General features: G+C 37.3%; 1 protein-coding gene across 4 annotated transcripts; it reads right to left on the bottom strand.

Annotated features, from left to right (window-relative positions):
• Positions 1-1909: 1909 nt before the first annotated feature.
• Positions 1910-22955, bottom strand: LOC112193077 (valine--tRNA ligase, chloroplastic/mitochondrial 2). Of its 4 annotated transcripts, XM_024333105.2 has the most exons (26): positions 22633-22955; positions 22423-22549; positions 20371-20454; positions 19730-19824; positions 18308-18399; positions 17031-17084; positions 16786-16838; positions 16627-16694; positions 16008-16083; positions 15290-15373; positions 14745-14893; positions 14482-14599; positions 14235-14351; positions 12714-12934; positions 11495-11584; positions 9718-9829; positions 8739-8849; positions 8466-8603; positions 7115-7165; positions 6917-7029; positions 5875-6022; positions 4779-4883; positions 4524-4625; positions 4073-4145; positions 3796-3962; positions 1910-2477 (listed from the first exon to the last, which is right to left on the bottom strand). In XM_024333105.2, the coding sequence occupies exons 1-26, from the start codon at positions 22872-22874 to the stop codon at positions 2349-2351; spliced, it is 2919 nt and encodes a 972-aa protein (XP_024188873.1). In that variant the 5' UTR covers positions 22875-22955; the 3' UTR covers positions 1910-2348. The 4 variants fall into 4 exon arrangements, 3 of the variants coding, with proteins under 3 accessions (XP_024188873.1, XP_024188880.1, XP_040372474.1); XM_024333112.2 differs by lacking the exons at positions 22423-22549; positions 22633-22955 and adding an exon at positions 20100-20197 and having other exon boundaries at positions 20371-20441; XR_005808385.1 differs by lacking the exon at positions 4073-4145 and having other exon boundaries at positions 2398-2477.
• Positions 22956-24664: the final 1709 nt, after the last annotated feature.

Below are 24664 nucleotides of genomic sequence, written 5' to 3'. Positions count from 1 at the left end.
GTCCGTCCGACCTCTGGCCTCCATCTAGCAAGCCCCGCCGCCCCGTTGCCGCCTGAAAGCTGCTGTATCAGCCTCGTCCACACTTTAACGAAAGTGCGAACGTCCTCTCTAGAACCCGCCCGTATATATATATACGGGCGCAACCCAGAAAAAGTGAGGACATCGCTCCTCTGACCTCGATCAAGCGTCGACGGCGCGACGCGGCTTGCCAGACGGAGGCCAGGGGTCTACGAAGCCAGTCTGCCGTCGGGTGGACGTGTCGGCGAGGCGGTTTGCAGCCCTGTCCAGAACCTGTAGTTGCAGCCCAGAAACCTGTAAATCGGACCTCCTCCGACCTCGATCGATGCCCAGAAGCCGTCTGGGATGCCTCCGGCGTCCTTCCGGCAAGCCCCGCGCCGCTGTCGGGGCCTAAAAGCGGCTGTTGCGTCGACGTCCGCACTTTAGCAATAGTATAGACGTCCGTCTGTGATCCGGCATATATATATATATTTTATCCAGAGCGGAGCTCCGCTTTGAAATTAACGTGTGAAGTTCGAGTTTTTGGTCACTTTTCGGACACACATCCACATCTCGACCGTCCAGTTTTTAGGTATTAGTGTATAGATCATCTCTGCAAATTTTCAGCCCAGTTGATGTTCGTTGCAGGTTTCTGGGCAACGACCTCACCTGCAACTGCAGGTTTCTGGGCAGCGCGGCAACCACCTCCGACGACGACTCCACCGACTACAGACTGGTCTGTCCGACTTCTGGCCTCTGTCTAGCAAGCCTCGCCGTCCCATCGCCACCTGAAAGCTGCTGCAGCAGCGTCGTCCGCACTTTAACGAAAGTACGGACGTCCTCTCTAGAACCCACCCATATATATATATATACACACACACACACACACCCGGAGCCATTCAGGAGCGGACGTTCGCAACCCAGGAAAAGTGCGGACGTCGCTCCTCCGACCTCGATCAAGCTTTGACGGCGCGACGGGGCTTGTCGGAGGGGGGCTAGGGTTCTGAGAAGCAGGTCTGCAGTCGGGTGGAGTCGCCAGCGACGAGGTTGCGGCGTTGCCCAGAACTTTGCAGTTGCAGGTCTGGCCGCTGCCCAGAACGTGCAACCTCGAACGCTGCCCAGAACGGTCTGGGATGCCTCCGGCCTCCCTCCTGCAAGCCGCGCGCCACCTGGAAGCTGTTGCTGCGTCGACGTCCACTCTTTAGCGACAGTGCGGATGTCCGCCTGTGATCGGGCCTATATATATATATATATATATATATATATATATATATATATATATAACTTTGCAAAAAGGTACGGATTTGCCATTTTTTCCCACTTTCCGATTATATTTTCACATCTTAACCGTTCAATTTTTAGTTCCTAATGTATAGATCATCTCTGCAAAATTTCGGCCAATTTGGTGATCGTTAAGATATCCAAAACTGCAATTTACACGAACGGACCGAATCTGTCGAACCGGAACCGTTCGTATTTATAATGGTAAATTGCAGTTTTGGATGACTTAACAATTACCAAATTGGTTGAAATTTTGCAGAGATACTCTATACATTAGGACATAAAAACTGAACAACTAAGATGTGAAAATATGATTGGAAAGTGGAGAAAAACTGAAAATCCGCACCGAAGCAAAAGGTGCGGACGTCCGCACTCAAGATGGGCTGTGTGTGTATATATATATATTGTGGTAAAATAGGTGAAACTCGACTAGTCTGAATATATATATATACGATTGGGGCATCCTGTTCAGCATGGGCGTGAAAAGCTCTTGTTAAATGTCAACTCACCTACCTTAAATGAGTAAATCATCGCCAAAGTTTAAATAAATTGATATTTGTAAATGAAACCATTCAACAATGCAGAAATTATGCATTCACTAGTTCTAACTTATCAACAATGACCTTGCTCATACTGCATTTCACAATTAGCTCATATTTCGGAAAATTGCCTCTGGTCATTGGCACACGGGCTTTACCTACATTGTAATAAAAATGACATTTACAAATTTACAATTAGGAGGAGATCAAGATATACAAGTGAATTAATAAAACGGTGCTGAATAACCAACTGACTTGACCATGGATATGTTGGGCGCTTTGGTCCTAGGAAAAAAAGAACGAGTCACCAGTCACTAAAAGGAAGCAATCTATCTACTGCTTTCAAATCTGTTGTTTGACATGGGGTAAGGGAGCTGCTTTTTATCTAGACTTCTTCTTGATGTATATCAAAGTTTACTGTACTGTCAACCCTCTTGATCATAAAATACATGCAGAAGGTGCATATCCCCATATTGATATGAGAACAAGATCTATATCCAATTAAACTGGAGCTTGGAATTAAACATCGTCTTATTGTGTAACAACAGCCGTCGATTCAAGTAATGCTAAACGGTTTTTGGTGAGAGTGATCTTCTCTTCTGTTTCCTCTGCCTTTTCTCGAACTCCACGAACAATATCCTCAGGAGCTTTCTCTATAAACTGCACAGGACAAAGTAGATATGGTAAGAGGTACATGATAATAGTGCAATCAACCACAATGACATAGGAAGGTACTATAACAAAGAAAGGAAGGACACAACAGTTTAAGCATCACAATAGAACACAATGGACAAATATTCTGATATCCTGTTCACTCTATGAATCACCCATTTGGCTTTCTTTTCAGTTCATAAATAAAAAGACTGGTACACACTATTATGTCTTAGTTGAACATCTGTGTCAGCAATTTAAACCAAGAAGTGAAATTCAAATCTCCCATTTTAGATCTAGATATCCAAGTGAAATCTCGGGATTCCTATGGAATGAACGATTCAAATAAAGAATTTGGATTTTTCAATAACATCAGATTATGAAGAAAACTATCAAAAGACTGTATATAATTATATATTGTATTTGAATCAACTAGAAATAACATATCTCAAAAAGATTCCAAAAACTTTATTTCTTCATCTCTTAATATAAACGTTATGGTTATCGTAGTCCAATCAGATAAGTGAACTATATAATCCTATCAAAAAAGAAAAACTATAATAATTCATAAATACCTAGATTGCAAACTTACCCCAAAAATGAACCCAAATGTGCATTACATAACTGAATTTAAAATGAAGGACAAATCCTTCATGACTATAGTTGAAATTGGTTGATGGGCCTTTGAAAATATTAAATCACTAAATGAAATCCATATATAGATTATTCAAATGGGATTTTGTCGCCAAAATCTAAAGAAAAAGAAATAGGATGTCAAATACTCGGAGGAAATGTTACCTGAAATCCTTATTTACTTAAAGTAATCAGGTTTATGTAATTATGTAACAAAATAACTTCATATTTCTATAGTCGATATACGCACTTTTCACAAATCCAAATCCATTGTGGTAAATCTTTTCATATAATGCATCCTTTAGGTTGCATTTGGGTCCCTGGATTTAGAATGAAAGTTTAAATTGTTGGTATAAAATGTTTAAAACAGAATTTGAAAATAAAATATTATTCTACTTGTTATAAATTGGGAAGCAAATACGATCTAAATGATTTAGAGAGAGAATTTGGAATAACACATTCTCCAGAGTATTGAATCCTCTCATTTTCCCACATAACTAAATTTATATCCGACTTTATAAAGATTAGAAATGGATATCTCAGTAGCCCAATTGAAAAACTTATATCCAAATCCATCATTTTAAATCCTGTCATCCAAATAGACCCTCAGATAATTAGAAATGCAAAATCCTTCAACCTGCATATCAATTCTAAGTGCTTGAACATAAGTAAACTGATTTAGACCAGCTCTTACTTTAGGAGAACTGAGCCGAGCTATAAGTCCATCATATTCTGTCTGCATTTTGGAAAGTCGCTTATAAAGCCGTTGGATTTCAGAAGTGATATCAACCATATCAGCAAGAGGAAGATAGGCCTCTAATCCGTCACCAGCAACAAGGTGGACTGATTGATCAGCATTCCCTGAAGTAAAACACATAACATCCATCAGACTAATGGCCAAGTATCGCATTGTAAGAATGGAGATTAAATCCTGTGCTTAGCCAAATGAAAATAAATAGTGAGGAACATGCCTGGTGGAGAATCTGTAAAATGGATGCTTTGCAAATCTAGCCTGGAGAGGAGAGCTAAAACCACCTTTTCTTTCTGCATTTTATAGTAAATTTATAACCATAATTTTGGCTAGTGCTAATAGTAATTACTTAGAAGACCAATAACTAAAGCAACCAAAGTTAAAATTCTTGGCCATAAGAATAAACCATTTGCACATGAAGTGTACAAGAAATATATCAAGGAAAGTAATATACTTAAATAGAAGAAGCAGAGCAACCAGTCATTTAGGGCCCATGCTTGGTTACTAAAACCTGGACCAAAGCAGGGCATATGAGGGCATGGACAGCTATCTATGATATGATTTCTGATGATTGCAAGAGTGCTGAAATTAATATCCCCAAGCTCAAACAGAAACATACTTAGAATAACCACCTTGGTAGCTCTTATACTGTGATCATCCTAGATACTTACCTTTATGTACTCAGTAACTTCTACATTTGCGACTATTGATGCTGATATACGCTTTACCGGCTCAACAGAATATTCTGCTCGTGCATTCCGAATGGCTCTAGTCTACGAATCACAAAGTAGTAGACCTTCAGTGATTTAATCATCACATTGAATATGAGAAAAACGTAGAAGAGATAAAAGTAAAAATCAAAAATTAAAAAATATTCCATCTGATATGGAGACAATAAGAAAAAAGCAAGGAAAATGTATACTCACCAAAGCCTGTAAATTTTCAAACTTTTTAATCGAGTTGATTTGCCTTGGAAGGGAAGTCAGTGGCCATGGAGATGCTATAAGAGCTTCTTTCCGATAGGGCAGAGCCTGTATTGTCCACAGATATTTATAGAATCAGGAAGAATTACAGGAAAAATGGATTACATTACAATGGAGGTAAACAAGCAGCAAATTCACCTAAAATTCAAAGTTTAAACTTGTCCATATGTATGAAGTGGAATTTAGTGATATTCAGAGAAAACTAAAACCCACAAAGCATAACAAAACAAACTTTATCCCACAAGAAAACCACCTCCTGCTATATTTGTTCTGAAGAATGACTTTGTCCACAAATTTGTAGCCTTATTCCTACCATGGACAACAGTTCTCAAATCAAAATGAAATGCTGCGAACTATTGGTTAATGAGTCAAACTTCCATGGTGAAAGTAAGCATGCATCTATATTTATTTTTGGGTGATAAATGGAGCAAACTAATTAACTAGGCACATAATTTTCTGGAGTTTTAGCCCCGATTAGCAAAGGGTCAGAAAAACTTTCGAGTTATGAATTGGGAATAACGTTGACTAATCTGACTAACATTGAAATTGGTAAAATGAAATGGTTGAATAATTGAAAAATGAGATTATTCAGGAAAAACATTGAATGCTAAGATTAGGCATTGAATTTCTGGTAGTAAATCCATAAATCAAAAACGTATGTGATTGTTCCAGAAGAAATGAAACAAAAGCTACAGTAGGGCTAGGACACTAATGGACTAATGGGTAAATATATTAAATTCAATCTATTTTATTTAATAGATAAAGCATTAAGTTAGGTATATAAGTATAGTTGACCGCAATAGTCTAGTGGTTCTACTCTTCCCTTTTAATATTTAGTTAATAACTTAAATATATTCTTTACTATCAAAGATATGTTCTCTGGTAGAAATTTTCACATGTATCCTAGAGACACCAAATCATGACAAAAGTTTTACACTTGACAACAAACATAAACAAACTTATAAAAACAAGCATCTCCCTTGTAGCTAAAGCAATTCAATTTACTACAAGTGTTCCTTTATATCCTTAAAACATTTACCTGCCAGAGTTCCTCAGTTACAAATGGCATGAAGGGGTGTAGCAATTTAAGTATGTTTTCAAAAACATACAATAGAACTGCCTGAGCAACAGAAGCCTCAGAGATGCTACCAGATTGGAAAAGACGAGCTTTGCTGGCCTCAATATACCTGGAAAAGTGCCAGAAGTTAATAACTTGCACAGCAGTAATTCAGCACATCCGAGTCAGGCAGAAGAGATCAATAAAAAAAGCAACAGAAAAGTTCTTGAAAACAAACATGAAGCTAGAAACTTCTGAAGAAAGAAAATGAAAAAAGAAACATGTTCTTTCTCTTTTGGGCTTCAGGATATAAGCTTCAGCAGGATGCAACTTGAAATTATAATAACTGTGAATAGAAAACCAAATAACACAGACATAGGACTACTACAACATATGGCTTTTAGATACAAAAACCGTGCTAAGTAGAGAAGGTTTAGGGAAAAGAATTTCTAGATAAAGAGAAAGGAAGTAATAGCATAATTATAGACTTTCTTTCACATAAACCTTTTCCAGTTAAAACTCTATCTACTAAAGTCTCTCAGTATCTCCTCCTTTACTTTTTTCTTTGTTCTCCTACCTATTGTTCTCTTGTGAACTTTCATTTTAGATAACCACTAGAGTCCAGCAGCTTCGGGGAGTGATTTTGGCACTACACTTTCACACTTGCACCGCACTTCTAACTAACTGAGGAGTACAAGTGGTGTAATATGTTGAATGTGGAGTGAATTTAACACGCCACATATCAGCTAAGAACCTTTATTACACAAATTTTCAAAGCTGTACAGATCCTCCACCTCTTAGTTTGAGTTCTGTACGACGAATACCATACGTATGAAGAACTGAAGTCATCCACAGTTTCTATGGTGTCTCAGCACTTCAGGACTCATCATACTTGATGAATGTCGTTGAAGTAACATCTTTGTACAGTTTGTGTCAAAACTTTAAGTTTGGTGATTTTCTATAATAACCATCTCATGTTAAATAACTCTCATGAAAAATATTTTAAATTAAGTTCTGGACATACCAATCGGCAAAATCACCCCAAAAAAAATTGTATATCTCTCTTCCTACATCTCCAAAGAAAAATTTGTCATAGCTTGCTGTCACAGAGTCAATAAGCAAATGAAGTTTCGAGATCTGAAAAAGCGGAAGCATACTTTTTGTCAGAGAAAGAAGTAAAATGAACTAGCAATGCACTAACGCATCCTGATAATTATCTTACCACCCAACGTTCTGGTAATGGTAGAATGTCTAGAAGCTCCACTTTGTCAAACTGAAAGAGCATTATAATGATTTAATTAGCAATACAGGCAACGCTCATCATCCTCTAATATGATGTAACAACAGCTACAGTGAAAGCAATCAAAATTTCTATGATTTTAATAGAAAATTACAAATGCTGGGGCCGCTACCACCACACAAAATACTCCTACAATCTACATTTAAATTTTGAGCTCCATATCTCCATTATAGCACTCAAATAATTATATATATATATATATATATATATTTACATATAAGAAAAACAAAATCACAACATTATGATAAAAAAAATAATAATAAGTACAATCTTACAAGAACCCCATCAAACCACTACCATCTCTCTGTCCATCTCCATAGGCAGCTCATTCCCTCTTCTCTCCCTCTTCTTCTCTTTTCCCCTCTCTTTCCCGGGGTCCTCTTTTCTGTACACATTTTGTCCTAATAACCTCTGGATAGTGCAAATTCTTGACTAAAACCCAACTTACAGAAACTGTCATGGTCTACCAACTCAAGCACAAGAAACTTCAAACAAGTACATTCACCCAATTGCAGAAGGAATATCCAGCACTTTAACGCCTAAATACAGTGTATGCGGCAATGGTCCATCAAGAGCATTAAGATCCTTAAGCAACTCCGCCATCCTAATCTCATTGCGCGGGTTCCTATATTGATCTCTAAGTTTAGAACTAGAAGAACACTTGGTTTGTTTGCCCTTAATTCGATAGCTTTCCATGATTTCATGAACTAGATCCAGCAACAGGAGCATTTTGTTCTATCGTAATGCTTAGTTGTGAATCCAATTATTTTGCATGTAGCCCCAGACTCGATTGCTAAAGCTAGAGAGAGAAAATGAAAAGAGAGGAACAGAGGAAGAGGGCGGTGGCAGCTGGATTGAGCGGAGAAGGTGCGGTGGCAGCAGTGAGGACGGTCCATCGAGGAGAGGGTAAATTTGCATCTAATGGAGGTCATTGATTTTTATTTAATTATTTTGAAGTTTTTACTTGATCATAACTTCATAAGGGAATTGTTGGAATATTTAAGTCAAAATATTCCTGTAGAGTGGTTGTAGCCTCAGGTGCATGCTATATAATCCATTTGCTTTCCTTCCTAGAGACAGCTATGGGGCTTGTTTCTATATATACATCACATTTTCATTCAAGATGACATCCATGGTATTGATGATCCTGAGGCACACGCATAATCAAGGATACATATGTCACCCTTCAGTGTGGTCACCGTCAAAAGTGAAGTAGTTTACATGTTTTGATAAAAGAACAGACAACAAAAACATAGAGGAGAAACAAACAAACCTTATACGAGATTATATTTTCCCAAATTGAAGCATCATTCTGACTGGGCAAATTCTGCAATACAAACTTTCCAGCGTTCCATAGTTTGTTAGTGAAGGCCTTATTGGATGTCAGCCTCTCGGTGGATAAATTAAGGTCCTGGAAGAACAGTAAAATCAAGTCAGCTAGTACAACTATCACAATGCAGAAGCAGAACACTCCATACATATTATTCATGTCAAAAGATCCTGACATCTAGCAACATTGCAAAAATGAAGTCATGGAAAACCAAACCTGACCAGCAGTCCCTAGAGCCAGTGTAAATCGTAAAGCATCTGTTCCGTATTCCTTGATTGTATCTAAAGGATCTATTACATTCCCCAAGGTTTTTGACATCTTTCGCCCCTAAAAAAAAATTATTACAAAGGGATAAGAAAATAAAAACTACAAATGCATTACATGATAGATGCCTCAACCCACAAACAAGGTTGTTGCAACACAAGGCATTTGACCATCACATATCTTTGCTTGGATAACCAATACTTCATTAAAAGATGTCAAATTGATTGCCACTGCAATAGACGAAACACACACAGACAACAAGTGAACATAAAATATGCAATTTAACACCAAAGTAGCCATCCCACACAAATGAGTCATGAAAATTTTTTCCAGATAGTAATCAGTGCAGGACTGCAACATACTGTCTACTAATATATTTCCACGGATGAGCATGAGATCAAAGAAAGAGAATACACCTCTGAATTAATTGATTGCTCTCTTAAACAACTTCATGTACAAATGTCAAAATATTCCCAAATCTCATTTGAGTACCAACCAATTAGTTAGGCTGGTGCAAAATATAAGTACACAACTGCCATTCATCTAAAGTGCAACAAAAAGGTGGTTGATAAATTCATTGATTTTGCAAATCTAACACCAAACTACATATATACACTAATACACATCCAGATGGTGAAAAGCAATTAGTGTCTTTATCAAAAATTTAAGTTGCAAAAAAAAATTGGAACGTACAGAAAAAAACAAAAAACTCATCAGCAGTTTAGAGGTAAAATACACGCATGAAATCATGAAACCACGAATTAGTGAGATTTTAGTAACAGGGTTTCATTACCAAGGAGTTTGAAGATGCTCACAATGACACGAGAGAGAGGATAGGAATAAATTATTTCAAACTAAAGGGAAAAAGAAGAAAAGATAACCTATAAAGATAAATTCAAAATATAGTATCAACACTGCATTTTCTACTCACTTCTGGATCCCTAATGAGACCATGTAGATAAATGTGTGAAAAAGGAACTGTCCCGGTGAACTCAATTCCCATCATGACCATCCTCGCAACCCAAAAGAATAATATGTCATGCCTGTTCAACATGCAAGCAACAATTTCAACTTCTACAACTTTTAACGTCAGCAAACTTCATCACAAATATTAACTAGAGTTATGAAAATACCTGCTCAAGATTTTGTGCCAAATAATGATATATATATGGACCATGGAATATAAAATGACCCGTGCCTCATTTATATATATATATATATATATATATATATATATATTTGTTTTAGAAAAATGAGACAAGTTTTATTGATCACAATCAATGAGACAATAAAAGTGGACAAGAGGTTCAGGCTGAAAGGGGTAAGGATGGCATCTCCCAAGAAGCTGTTGAGGTGTCCCCCAGCATGGGTAATCCCTGGGCTATTGGTGACACACAAGACCTCTATTGCACAAGACCCCACAGGCCCACCCAAGAGAGCTGCTTGATGCCTGCCCACAGTCCCAATACTTTGTCGCGGATAGGTATGCAAAAATCCAAGCCAATTCCTTACGTAAGAAGAAACTTAGCTTTTCATATTACAGAAGAAGGAATGAAGTGAGGAATGGAAGTAATGTCCATCAAATGGGTCAACAATTATTTACAAGAGAACTCCCTTGGAAGACTCCGGGAAACAAATTCTATTGTCCAGTCAAGATTAAGTGGCACAACAATTGCACTTTCTAACCTAAATACTGTATATATCAGCTCTCTCCCTGCCCTCGCCCCTCACCCACAATTAACTGGCATGACTCTTACACTAGAAGTCCCTGAGACTTACACTTTCCATAGTCCACAATGATATTTTCTATTGTCCAGTCAAGATTAAGTGGCACAACAATTGCACTTTCTAACCTAAATACTGTATATATCAGCTCTCTCCCTGCCCTCGCCCCTCACTCACAATTAACTGGCATGACTCTTACACTAGAAGTCCCTGAGACTTACACTTTCCATAGTCCACAATGATATTTTTAATTTCGGCTTCTTTTCAGTAAAAAATAAACAATAAAAAATAGATTTCTTCAAAACGCCTCTCGAGCCAAGAAGTCTCAAATATACTTTGCCCCACACCAAATTAAACCTTCCAGCTGCCCTCCACCTTGCTATTGCTATTCTATTGTACAAATTCTCAAAGAAATGAATCAGCTATTGTTCAGTTGCCAGTTCATCCTCTAACGCCCTCCTTCCATTTCCAACTTCTCATCGTAATTCCTCTCAAACACAGGTAACTTTGTGAAAATTCTTCTGTTACCATCTCCATCTCTGGAACAGACAATTTCTCTCTCTACCTCTTAAAAACTTCCTTCTTAAAAGCCAAATCTTCCAACCAAGCCAAAGAAGCTTCTCTAATCCCTCTTTGAAACATTATCTAACCCTCTCCCTTTGTCCCTTGGAACTTGCTCTTGTCCATGGATCTATTATGTTTCATTGATACAAGAGATTATTAAAACAAGTGAAACTGAGAGAACACTAACTACCATTACTTGATCTGGAACAGATGGCCAAAGGCTTCCATAGATTAAACCATCTGGAAAAAGAAAATCCTTCTCCCAAACATTCCCTTGGGGCAACATCAATAAAAATATTGTCACTTTGGCCAGACAATCTGCCTTACTTATCTGGCAGCCAAGGTGGAAAAAACTTTAAAGTAAACTGGCAGCCATATATGAACAAAAAGGTGGAAAAAACTTATAAGGTCACACATACCCGGTTTCCAGCATTGATGTAGGATAAAACCGTCTAAAATCCTCTGTTGACACATCTGGCCACCCAAGAGTACTGAAAGGCCACAGTGCACTGAGAAAAGAAAAATATCATTTTTTGTCAGCAAATTACATGGCATCTATAAGATTATTAAGAAACTAAACCTTGATTGTATTAAAAGGAAAACAAAATATGGAACGAGGTACAGGTTCAGAAGTACAGACAAAATTATATCATCGGCACAAATTCCCTTCAAACAACTGAACCAAAAATTGGTTTATTTTTCTGTCACAATGTTTTTAGGTAAATTTTCCTTTCTGCTGTTAGCTTTTGTATAAAACTTTACATTTATGGTATTATTTTCCTTTTTATGTCTGATCAGGGATCCAATATAACATAACTGCTGCAAAAGGTTTCCTGTCTTTCTTTTAATAAAGGTTCTTTGATTACCCCAAGACATCTGCAATTCAAAGAGAAGATCTATGCTTTTTAAGTAAAGGAGTCCAAAAGCAACTAAAGCTAACACTTTTGGATCACACCAACAGATCCCAACCCATACCATTGTCTTTTCCTCAAATTGAGCCATGCATAAGATGACAGCTCTCAACTGATGAGAAAAAGTTTTACATCTAACCGTCAAACATAAATGGAACCAAAATTAAAGTCTTAATTTGACTTAACAACAGGCCTATAACAAAAAGTAATCTATATTTAGTTCCTTACTTTGATGCGTCTTGAATTAAGGAAATGTAAAATAGATACCAAGCTTTACCTTAGTTTAGCTGCCTACCAAAATAAGGTAAAATTTAAAAATAAAAATAATATAAAACTAGCTCAGTTCTGCTACTTAGATACTGAAAGATCCACATGCAAAGGCTTAGAGTTTATTGAAACTAATTATATTGATTAACACATGGAAACCTTCTCAGTTTCTCACCTTCAATTTTAGTTCTCTAAACAAGTATACAAAATTAAAATCCCAAAAGAGGACAAATGGAAACCAGCAAAACAGATAATTTTGAAGCACAGTTTATTGCAACCAACATATTCTAATTCTGACTACATAACTACACCTTAACATTTTCTGATACCATAGTGATGGAAAGAATTGGATGACATAACTAGACAGATTTCCTAATTATAAAAAAAGTGAAGCAGGATCATTATATAGAAGTGTTTACAGGAGAAACATCCAATTATTGGCTTCCCATAAACAACAGACCTTGAAAACCAAGTATCAAGAACGTCTGGATCCTGATATATTTTTGCATCTCTTCCATACTTTTCTTGAGCTTTACCAAGAGCTTCATCATAACTCCTCGCAACTATATATTCCTCTTCACAATCTTTACCCACAATGTACCAAACTGGTATGCGGTGTCCCCACCACAGTTGTCTGCTTATGCACCAATCCTTGATATTTGATAGCCAGTGATTATAAATCTGTTATTCAATAGAAGGCATTAGTGTAAGCAAAAACTTAGTCATTGGGATGATAACTCATTCCATTCCATTAATGCAGTCAGGCACTGAAATGGTGATGCAATACAAAAAATAAAAAGTACAAAAATAAAATAAAAACTGGACCCTAGCATAGATACTATGCCATGAAGGGAAAAATGAATATCTGGCCAATTGAGCTTGCAGGGACCCAAAACTATCACCTAGGCACAAAAAGAAGATGAGCCTATGCACGGCTTACTGTAAATAAAAAAGAATGAATAAAAAACAAAAGAAAATATAAAAACGTCAGTTTAGGCCAATGACCCTAAGGTTTAAGCCAACTCTTACTCTTTCAAAAGGAAATGTTGATATGGACTACCAACAAATCTTGAAAATGTAACTTGGTTTGAATCATATTCAAGCCACTGACTCTTCAATTTTCCTAAAGCCTCAAGGCCAATGGCTCTTAGAAACAAAAACTGTGTAAAGGACAACTTAAGCCAATGACTCCTAGGAACGTTGGCTTACTCCAATGACACTAAGAAATGTTGGTTAGCCGTGATTGTTGTTGTTATCCTTGCATTCTTTCCTTCTTCTTTTGTTCGGTTCATCAATTTGAAATGCCAATGACTCTTCAAATTTTCCTAAAGCCTTGAGGCCAATGGCTCTTAGAAATAAAAACTGTGAAAAGGACAACTTATGCCAGTGACTCCTAGGAATCGTTGGCTTACTCCAATGACATTAAGAAATGTTGATTAGTCGTGATTGTTGTTGTTATCCTTGCTTTCTTTCCATTTTTTTTTTTTTTGGTTCATCAATTTGTAATGTCAATCATACACGACTATTTGATGCCAATCATGCACAGAATATTAGCCATGACAGGTCTATTTTATTTTATTCCTCAAACAAAATGACAAAATTATCAGTAACCTTCGTCGCTGAGACTTGGTGTGTAATAAACTGTAACTAAGAAAAAAAGGGCATAACTCAAACACAAAAAGAAGAACATACAGCATCTGCATGGGGAGAACATGACACAAGAACAAAACATGACTGTCTATTGTGCATGTTCTAAGACTAAACAGTTTAGCATAATAAAGAATGAACACTAATATACAAGTAATAGGTATAGAAAACAAGGGACCAACTTCAAAAGCTTATTTTGTTGAAAAGTTCCAATATAGGTTCAAAAGCTTATTTTGTTGACTGTCTATTGTGCATGTATAATATTGTTTACAAATGTTCTGTCTATCAGGTCCTGCTGGAGTTAATATGAGGCCATATACAAAAATTTACATACCTTGTCAAATCTTTCAGGTATAATTTTTAGATCTCCTTTTTCAACTGCTTGTAGGGCTTTCTCAGCTAAAGGCTCCATTGTTACAAACCACTGCTTGCTTATTAGTGGCTCTATCACCTGATACGGAAAAAATAAATAAATAAATAAGACAAAGGAAAGAAAGTATAGTGCAACAATGAAGGTAACACAAATGTTTTACAAACTTATTTGGAAATCGGCACACCAAAAGAGAAAACAATCAACTCACTTCTCCACCACGCTGAGATCTGGGAACTCGTAAAGTATGTGGTTCTTTCTTTACAGCCAATCCTGTCTCCTCCAGATCTGCCCAAAGTTTCCTCCGGGCCTCAAACCGATCAAGGCCGCTGCAGGACAAGAAGTTTCACATCATATAAAACATGCCAAATAAAAGTTAGAAAATTAAAAAATTAAAACATAAAAATAAATAAATAAAGGTTTTTTCCACACGCTCAAAGACTTGACAAAAGTGATTCATCAGTTACCACTGACCAGTATAGTCCCGCAACCTTGTTAAGTGTCCCATCCTTGTTCATAACATTTAGTATTGGAAGACCAAGCTTTTTTGCAAGGTTGTAATCGTTATGATCATGTCCAGGGCTTATCTTTAACACACCAGTGCCAAACTCTTTATCAACAAGCTGTCAGAATAGAAAATAATCAGTGGTCTACATATCAATTTGTTTACCTGGAATTTTATGAGATGAGACTAAAGGATAGTGATTCAACAAATAGTATACTGCCATTTTCAATTAAGACTACAAATATGTATAGTCCTGGGACGCTATACATTATAGATGGTTTAAATTGCTCCCCATACATTACTATGAAGGCTTTGAGTGTTCGACCGCTAATTTGATCCCTGTTTTCACTATGTGCTTCTAAATACTCCCCCACACTCTAAACATTGCCCCAGACATTACTATTAGAGACTGATATGTAGTCCAAGAACCCGAATCAGGAGTAATTGACATCAAACTTATAATAAGTGACACCACAATATACAATGACAACTACCAAAGTACTATAAGGTATACCTTGTCAGCGATTATAGGGACATGGCGACCATATGTCATAGGCACTATAGCCATTCTATTTATGTATTTAGAATATCGATCATCCTGCATGACAGAAAAAAGAATTGGACAAATAATAAATAAACAGTTTCCAGATTCTGCATTGACATGTCAATACTTCCACTAGGATGGAGAACACTGCTAAAAAATTAGTCATATATTTCTTCAAACTAACAGCTATGATAGCATTACAAGTTCAGAATATATAGGTAACTATGTACAGAATCTCTTATGTTTGAAGCAACATTACTACAAGATTATATATGTAGGCCCAGTGTCGGTATATGGAGAACACTGCTAAAAAATTAGTCAAATATTTCTTCAAACTAACAGCTATAAGCATTACGAGTTCAGAATATAAAGGTAACTATGTACTAAATCTCTAGCTTAGGCTTGAAGCGACATGACTTACAAGATGAAACAATATTTCTTCAAACTAACAGCTATCAGCACTAAGAGTTCAGAATATAAAGGTAACTATGTACTAAATCTCTAGCTTAGGCTTCAAGCAACATAACATTCATTCCTGCCCTTCTCATAAAATAAACAATAAAAAGTAACAGTCACCTAATTACTGGTGCAAGCTTCTTAAACTTTACCATATAAAATTGTCAGCACCTGGGCAATCCATCTCTTAACTATTAAAGCAAGCCAAGAAATGCATGTAAAGTTACCGTACCTCAGGATGCACAGCAATAGCTACATCACCAAATAAAGTCTCCGGGCGTGTTGTTGCTATTGTCAGAAAGTCAGTCCTAAAAAAATGGGAGATATCAGTCAACATGCATGCATAATGACCCTCATAAAAATTTTACAGCACCTCAAGCATATAACTGACACTCATCACACACAAGCAGACATAGAACAGTATATGATGTAAAAATCATGTAACAGTGTTCAGGAGAAAAATTGAAAAATTATGTATGAACTAATATCTTAAATTTGGTTACTCCTAGCATCAGTGCAGACGATAAACATTTAACATCAAAACTAAAATCGAATCAACCATTGTTGATTTCAAACCAAACAATCTCACACAGTAAGCCAATTATGTTTCACTGCCAATACGCATTTTTACAAATTATGCTATTCACAAATGCCATAAAATCATTTCAATATGCATCAAAAATGCCAATTAAAGGTTGGCCAATCAATCCAATTGCAGTAAAGTTGCACCCATCTAAAACATCATGAATAATAATACTGCAGTGGCACAATAGGAAGTATAAGCTTTAAATACTCTATACGATAAAGAAAAAAAAAATCACAATGAGTCACAAGTGGTCAGCTGGAATTACTTTGAGCCTCCAGCAACACGATACTTAATATAATAAAGACTACCGGATTCTTCATGATATTCTACTTCCTGGTCACAAATATTAAGGGCTCATGTTAAATATTGTGATGTAAAATAAAAGCTCTATAAGTTGATGTACATGAGACAAGAAGTAACTCACCAAGTCAGAAACAGCAGTCTGTAGACTAGGAGACCAGTTCACCATGTAAGATCCTTGGGGGGGAAGCATAAAATATATATCAATATTGTACTCTATATTTAAGTTCTACTCCAGTCAATTCTTTCATATTTGCACAAACAAAGACAACTATCCAACAATAAGATAGTCGTGTATTCTATACATGTGACCATCTTTTTGAGACTATAGGACGGTATAACAATTTTAAATGGTACTTAGGGTTATACCTTGATAGATTAAGCCTTTTTCATGAAGTCTAACAAAGGCCTCAACAACAGCTCCTGCAATGAGAGAAAGGATATCAACCTTGAGAGATTAAGCATTTTTTTTAACAATAAAGTTTGATTTCCTACACTATTGCTATTTCATTTCCAACAATGACTTTAATCAATGTCTTTCATAAATTCTGTGAGCTGTAGCTTAGAATTATGACTGCATAGTTTTATGAGAAAATTTTTTCACTAGATCAAATGATCCATAAGTTCCTTCAAAATGAGAATCATTCATAAACTGACTTGGTTACTTTCCGCGATGGCAATATTTAGTCAAGTATGAGTTATATATTAGCTTCTACACAAATCGTGAGTAGCATTCCATATGTCATTGGTATTTGCTGCCACCTTCTGGTCATGTTTGATAGGTGTATCAACTGGTTTGCAGCCTACTATGCAGTAAATCAATGACATATTTTCTTTATAACGCATATAAGAGCTAGCTACTTCAATTCCCAGGATGTACTTTAGGGTACCCAGGTTGATTTCAACTTCTTAACCTTAGCTGGTTGATCATTAGCTTTCTTAATGTTCCTCTACTCTTCATTCCACATCACCAAAAGTATGGCTGTGTGTTCACTTAATCTAAATTAACTGCAACTACTACTTACTAAGGATGCTCCTAACAAACCACTGCAAGTGGCCTAGTGGTTCTTGCCTAGTTGGGTGTGCTCCCCAACCTAGGTTCGAACCCCGAAGCTGTCAAAGTGGCCAGACACTGTGCTGCAATGCACAGTTGGAGCATTTCACGTGCGCCGAAGGGGTTTATCGTGGGCCTAGGAAGCCTTTGGGTTCCCCTTGACAAAGTCAAAAAAGGATGCTCCTAACACCATAGAAACCTATATTCTACAGTGGAAACTTGATACTAGAATGGATAAAAGTACCTACTAAATTCGAATAAAGACTGAAGATAATCCTCAAAATGTTTGTTGTTGCAGCAGAATCAGGACAGGTTTAAACAATATGAACCTTCGGGACCACTTTAATTGAAAGTCCCTAGAATTTTGACAACTTTAGCATATTTACCTGGATGTCTCATTAATGACCTTAAACTATAGTTAAGGCTCATGGGAAGTATAAAAGACTGTTTACACTCTGACTCAATTTCATGCACTTCCTTAGGCATCAATAAACCCTCTGTTTTACATCATATGCCCCTCTCACAACCAAATCCACAGTGTTGTAAACTATCCTACCGACTAAAGTTCTACCAGATAGAAAAAATGACTTACGACTTAGCTGTTCATCAAGGGTGAAATGCTCCCTCGTCCAATCACAAGAAGCACCAAGCCTTTTGATCTGATTTGTGATAGTTCCACCATACCTGAGATAATCAACATAAATAATATATGAAGAAATAACAAGTATAATTAGAGAATAATGAGATTTATTAAAACATAAATGGTTTAGGGTTTAAAGTTTAGAGTTTTGGATGTGCTATGATGGCATTTTTGGCTTTTGTTGATTTAGTATGCATGTACTATGATATACAGTCGATATACATTACAAGTTCTTCATGAAGTTACTCCTTTCACCTTTTCTTTACAGATGTAAATTTATTCAAACAACTGGAAGTTTATATTTCTTGGTATCTCCCAGTCATTCAAAGTCAATATACAGAACTAGAAATGAATAAGAGTAATTTTTTTTTTGTTTAAATTAGGAGATCCAATCTTAGAGCAGAAAGAAAGGTAGAAAACTCAAAAAAATAAAAAAATGTAGAGATTAACATCTACAAATTTCTTTTGTCAAAGAAAACAAAAGCAATGTGCAGAAACTTTGCTAGAGGATCAGATAAAAAAAAGTAATTTGACAAGGCTGCTAAACATTGTCGATAAATGTGCAATTTTCTTATTTGGTCCCACCTAATATGGGCGGGAAGACAGAGATATGCATGAATACTTTGAGAAAGCCTCTGACAATGTTCAAAGGAATTTTCTGGATTATGTCTTGGAAAACATAAGATTTGGAGCTAATGAAGCAGGTCAATCAGGGCCTGTTTGAAATCAGAGAACAAAAATAAATGGGAGACCTAGAGGGAAGTTTGGGTCCAGTAGGGGTTTAAGATGGGTGATCCTCTGTCACCTATTCTTGACTCTTGTGGTTGGTTGCTTTATGCAGGATGATAGAGAGGGGAAAAAGATTTCATAATAATTGAAGGTCTAATAATTTGGAAGGAGGAGACTCAAATTCCTGATTAGCATTTAGCTGATTCTCTTAAAACAAATACATGGAGTGGCACACTCTCAAGAAACTGAAGTATAAAAATAAAGTTCAACTCGATTTGTTTAGACTTTAAAGAGAGGACGCTTAAAGATAACAAGAAAAATATTGATGTGTTTAGAAGATATATCAGGACCAAAATATATCTTCAGTCTACATTGTACACCATCTTTGTCTTAGAAATAACAGGATTAAATAATAGAAAATAGCACCTACTATCTACAAAATAGTCCTTCTTTCTCTCTTTTCTTTGTAGCTTAACAACAAATTCAATATGTGAGAAAAGATGAGAAATGTGCGCGCGCGCGCGTGTGTGTGTGAGAGAGAGAGAGAAGGAAAGCTATGATAAAGAAAATGAGCTTATGCACAAATTGACTTGGAACATATATGGCCAAAATGATAAAAAATGGAAGATAGATAAGCATGCATACTTCTCTTTCCACTCCCAAACTCTTTTCACAAACTCATCTCGACCCAAGTCAACTCTTTTAATTCCTTCTGATGCAAGCATTCTTTCCACAACCAACTGGCAGAGAAGAGTTAATAGTATGAGCAACAAATTTCAAAGATAATACAACTTTTATTACCATGAAGTCATATGAAATAATTTATAGATTGGAGTCAATAAACAAAAGGCACATTACATAAAAAACTATCAAAAAGTATAAAGTAATTCATTCCCAAACATAATATCTTTTTGAAAAGAAACCAGATTTTATTGCTAAGAATAAGGACTAAGGAAAGATTACAAAGCAGTGGACAAGAAAACCACATGAAAGAAAGAAAGAAAGAAAGAAAAACCTTGGGGCTAAAAACTTCACTCAAGACAAATTGTGACAACAAGGAAACTGCCTCAAACAAGATACCCTTACATTCTAGACCAATTACTGAGCTGCCACCTTTCAGTCCCAATCATAATGTCCAAACAGAAGAATTAGACGAAAGAAGTTCAAGGAAGTTGCAATATTGAAAGCAGTGGTTGAATTCCGAAATTAGAAATGAAGACAGTGCTGCATATTGGAAAAGAGATGCAAAATCAGCTGTAATGTAGGCCTATGGTTCAGAGACATACCTGTGTGGCTATACCAGCATGATCAGTCCCAGGAAGCCAAAGTGTTGGCCTTCCCTTCATACGATGGTATCTAACCATAATGTCCTAATTTAAGAAGAAAAAATGAATAAAAAGAAGACTAGTTAAGGAACTATTGTAATTTCCAGAATTTAGAATAATATAAATTGTAGAAATCCACCTAGTTAAGGGATTTTAATTATTTATCTGCCAATCACAAAAAGTACAAAGCGCATATAGTCAACTAACATTTTGTTGATATATAGGATGATTGATTTTATGCAATTGATGTGGGTTACATAAACATAACCGAATATCTCTGACATCCTTTTATCTTTACACAAGGTACAGTAAAGTCAAGAGCTACTCGTATGTCAACACAAATTTAGATTACAATCATGATAGGTACATTACAATGGAAACCCATCTAAAAATGAATGCCACCGCAGATATGAATAGAATGTCAATTGTACTAAAATTGTATTGTTTATTCTGCATTTGCATAGGTAAATGATAAATATTCCTTAATACATTACAATGGAAACCCATCTAAAAATTAACGCCATTGCAGATATGAATATAATGTCAATTTTAATAAAACTGTATTGTTTATTCTGTGTTTGCATTGGTAAATGATAAATATTCCTTAAATCCTGAGATTTCTATAATTTAAAAAGTAGATGATTTCTACCATTTAAATCCAACAAACTACTGCACAGTTAATAATTTCAGGGTTGATGTCTGCATTTCTGACACAGATATGAAGGTCTCTCTCCAAAATAGACAGGCTGAATGGGGCAAGGCTTCCCTGTTCTTCTCACCCCTACAGAACATCATCAAATAAGTGTGGAACAGAGATTGAAGCCTCAACACACTGCTGCATCCCAGTCCAAGGTAATCCTGACAAAGCATAATGCCTAAATTCAACAGTGACCAAGGCTCAAAGTGTAGAACACAAACAAACTCATCCCAAACTTCTTCAAATCAACCCTTAATAGTCCTCAAAAATCTTTCTATTTCGTTCCATCCATATAACTGCCAACAACATACATCCTCCCCCAAAGAGTTTTCACTTTCTTCCTCTTTCCAAACCTTTGAACTGCATGCTCAACAATTTGCAACACGTTTTCGGTATCACCCTCACCCAAATAAAATGAGCTTCATTAAACAATTTCCACCTAATCTGTGATGTTAAAGGGCAGTGTAAGAATACATGAACAGAAATTTCTTCGCATTCTATGTGAGAACAAAGATAAGAGCCATGCAAGCACTTGAATTAGTTTTGTCTTCCAAATATGACTATAGCATTGGAAATATGGGATATCATAACCGCCAAATTATGGCTTCTATAAGACTTGGATCAAAATATCCCAGAAATTTCCAATTCCGTGCCCCTTAAAGGTCCTAGAGACTTGGTTAACTTTCAGCACACAGAAACATATGGTGGTCCATATGGCTTAACATCAACAAAAGAATTCTACAGCTGAGGCCGGACTTTGGAATGTTCGTACTTTGTGTCAATATACATGGTACTTTACTCTTTAAGAGTTGGATTTAGCCGGTTATGTAGTAAATTCTGAAGACCAGAGAGGAAACAAGAATCCAATTGATCGATGATAAGTTTTGACCAGTTCTGGGCGGCATAAGTTTTTATCACTGATAAAGCTAGTATTGATCGGTCGTGCCCACTGTTCAATTCTGATCTTCCTTGTTATTTTCGTAAACGAATATGTTCCCTGAGTTGAAAGATTCAAAGTCTTAACTGAAACAAACTGTTCATGAATCAAGTTCCGAGTATCACCAGTTAGCACAATTACCTTTGCTTTCAAGTTCAAATATCTTTCAACTTTCCATACCTCTAGTCGCAAATTCCAAAGCCTCGCATCTCATTTCTTCGCACATTACTAACAAGAGCCGGTTATTTGCTTAACTAATTAATTCTTCTCCAGCCTCACACCAGTATGTGCAATTAGAAAACAAACACAGTATCGAGTGTGTAGAGCTATGAACTCGATGCAAAGATCAATGTGCTAGCTAGGACAAAGAGAAAATTACCTCAAGTGTGACGAACATGGCGTGCCCCATGTGCAGCGAGCCAGTAACATTTGGAGGTGGCATCGAAATCACAAAAGGATCGCTTCCTCGCTCAAAGCTTGGTCTGAAATATCCCCGAGACTCCCACCTAACAATCACACACACGTATAGATAAGCAGGCGTGAAATTGCAATCTGAGATTGTGGAAATGTAGGACAGAATTGGACCAACCAGGTGTAAATCCTCTCTTCATTAGTAAAATCAAAGGACTTGGCAGTCTCCGGAGAAGTGAAGACGCCGTTGTCGGAGGCGGCAGCAGCAGCAACTGAAACGCAACGAGGAGTGGTGAAAAGTGAGGGCATAACGGCGCGGCGGCGTCGTTTGGAGAAGAGAAGAGGATGGAGCCTGAGGCGATGAGGAGAGCAGGAGGAGAAAAGAAGCGACGGGGCGGAGAAGGTGGTTTGGAGAATCATCGGGGCAGGAGGATAAGCTTAAACCCTCCTTAAACCACCCTGAAATAATAGTGAAGGAAGCTTATCCTCAATGCCACCCTTGATTGTCATCCGTAGGGGGATAACACGTCCGCAAGGGCTTTTTTTTTTTTTTTGGATAAAGTAATTTTCTTTTGTCTAAACAGATAAGGTAAGGTAAATAGTTGCCAACAAAAAAAAAGATAAGGTAAATTAGCCTGACAACCATAGCGTTTAATTCATTGGGGGATTGTCGGTTTAAAATAAAAAAATTGTAAACTTTATTTGTTTCTTGTTTAAGTAAATTCAGAATATCTGTCTGACTCAAATTCTTAGTTACTTGTGCAAGTTGTAATAGGGTTTATGTTATAGATATTCTCAGAGATATTCGTAGATATCCAATCATTATACAATTATGTTTCCATGTATTTCTGATTCTATGTTTGTAATCCTCTATATAAAGAGGTCTCTATTATCAATGAAAGCACAACAAATTCTCTCCCAAATATTGATTCCCTAAAACATATTATTAGCACGAAATCCTAACCCTGAAACTTTAAAATCGTAACCTTCAAAATCTAGTTTCCACCGCCTCACACCTTGAAGCCCTCAATCCCAGAAGCCCAGAACCGGCCGCGGAACCACCGGAACCGGCCACCGGAAAAAACTGAACCAGCCAGGTTAGCCTCGCCTGCCTCCCAGCGAGCCCTGTGCCTCTCTACCGAAAGTGTTAGCCTCTCTGCCGACAACCCCTGCCCACCCATTTGCCTAGGTTTAGCCTCGCTAGCCCTGTTAGCCTCACCGCCAACAACCACCACGCACCTCTGTGCCTAGGGTTAGCCTTTCCAACGACAGCCCCTGCTAGTGTTAGATTCACTAGCCACGTTAGCCTCGCTGCCGACAGCCCCCGCGCACCCATGTGCCTAGGGTTAGCCTCGCCAACGACAGCCCCCACGCACCCATGTGCCTAAGGTTAGCCTCGCCAACGACGGCGACAACCCCCGCAACACCTCCGCTCAGGCATCGCAGCGGCCCCTTCTCAACCCTTCTCAGCCCCCGTTCATCTTTGGCTGGAGACCAGCACCTCCCACCTCGACGACTTTTCAGGCCATTTTCCGTCCATTTTTCCGGCAACCCTCTTTTAAGGTAATTTTCCATTAAAGTTCCCGCTTTCAAGTACTTTCAATTTCTTTTCTTTTTCTCGGGGACTTGCAACCTCCCTTTCTTCTTCATAGGAGAGACCAAAAAGCTGAACTGTGGGGGTCCGTGCTCACTCCAAGCTTGGAGCTTGTAGAGTCCTCCAAACTTAGAGTTTGTTGAGAATATATGATCGACCATACACATCATTGTTTCGATCTAATGTAATACCTCTTGGAATCGAATTTCTTGGGAGTGATTACACTCAGAAATTCCTAATTTCTTGGAAGCGATTACTCTCATAAATTCTTATTGTTTTCGTGGTAACCTTTTTACTCCGAAACTAACACTTTTCTTGTTCTCTTTCAGGATGAGTAACCTGAACAAACTGGACTTTGCTCCATTAGGAACAATTGGCTTTGGATATCACAGGTGGGTTCGTGATGTCCGCCAACATCCCAAGGCCGAAGGAATCCTGGGTACGATTCTTTAGCCTAGCCAGGAAGTGTTAACTGCTAAGCAAGCTTAACCTTTTGGAAGAAAATAGAGCAGCCTTAGAGGCAAATAAGGCTGAAGAAGACCCCAGAAGGTTGTGGGTCTCACTCGAAGAACGCTTTGGCAACGTCTATGACTCCTTGCTTCCTGACCTAGAAGTG

This window comes from Rosa chinensis, chromosome 1, assembly GCF_002994745.2.
Source record: "Rosa chinensis cultivar Old Blush chromosome 1, RchiOBHm-V2, whole genome shotgun sequence".
NCBI lineage: Eukaryota > Viridiplantae > Streptophyta > Magnoliopsida > Rosales > Rosaceae > Rosa > Rosa chinensis.
Note: the sequence above shows the minus strand (reverse complement) of the source record. Positions and strands in the feature narration are given on the sequence as shown.

Coding starts and splice junctions, on each gene's coding strand:
- LOC112193077 (XM_024333105.2), bottom strand. CDS start 22,874: ATGATTCTCCAAACCACCTTCTCCGCCCCGTCGCTTCTTTTCTCCTCC. Junction 9,830..11,494: donor ACATCAATGCTGGAAACCGG/GTATGTGTGACC, acceptor CATGTTGAACAG/GCATGACATATTATTCTTTT. Junction 8,604..8,738: donor CTCTAGGGACTGCTGGTCAG/GTTTGGTTTTCC, acceptor CTGTTCTTCCAG/GACCTTAATTTATCCACCGA.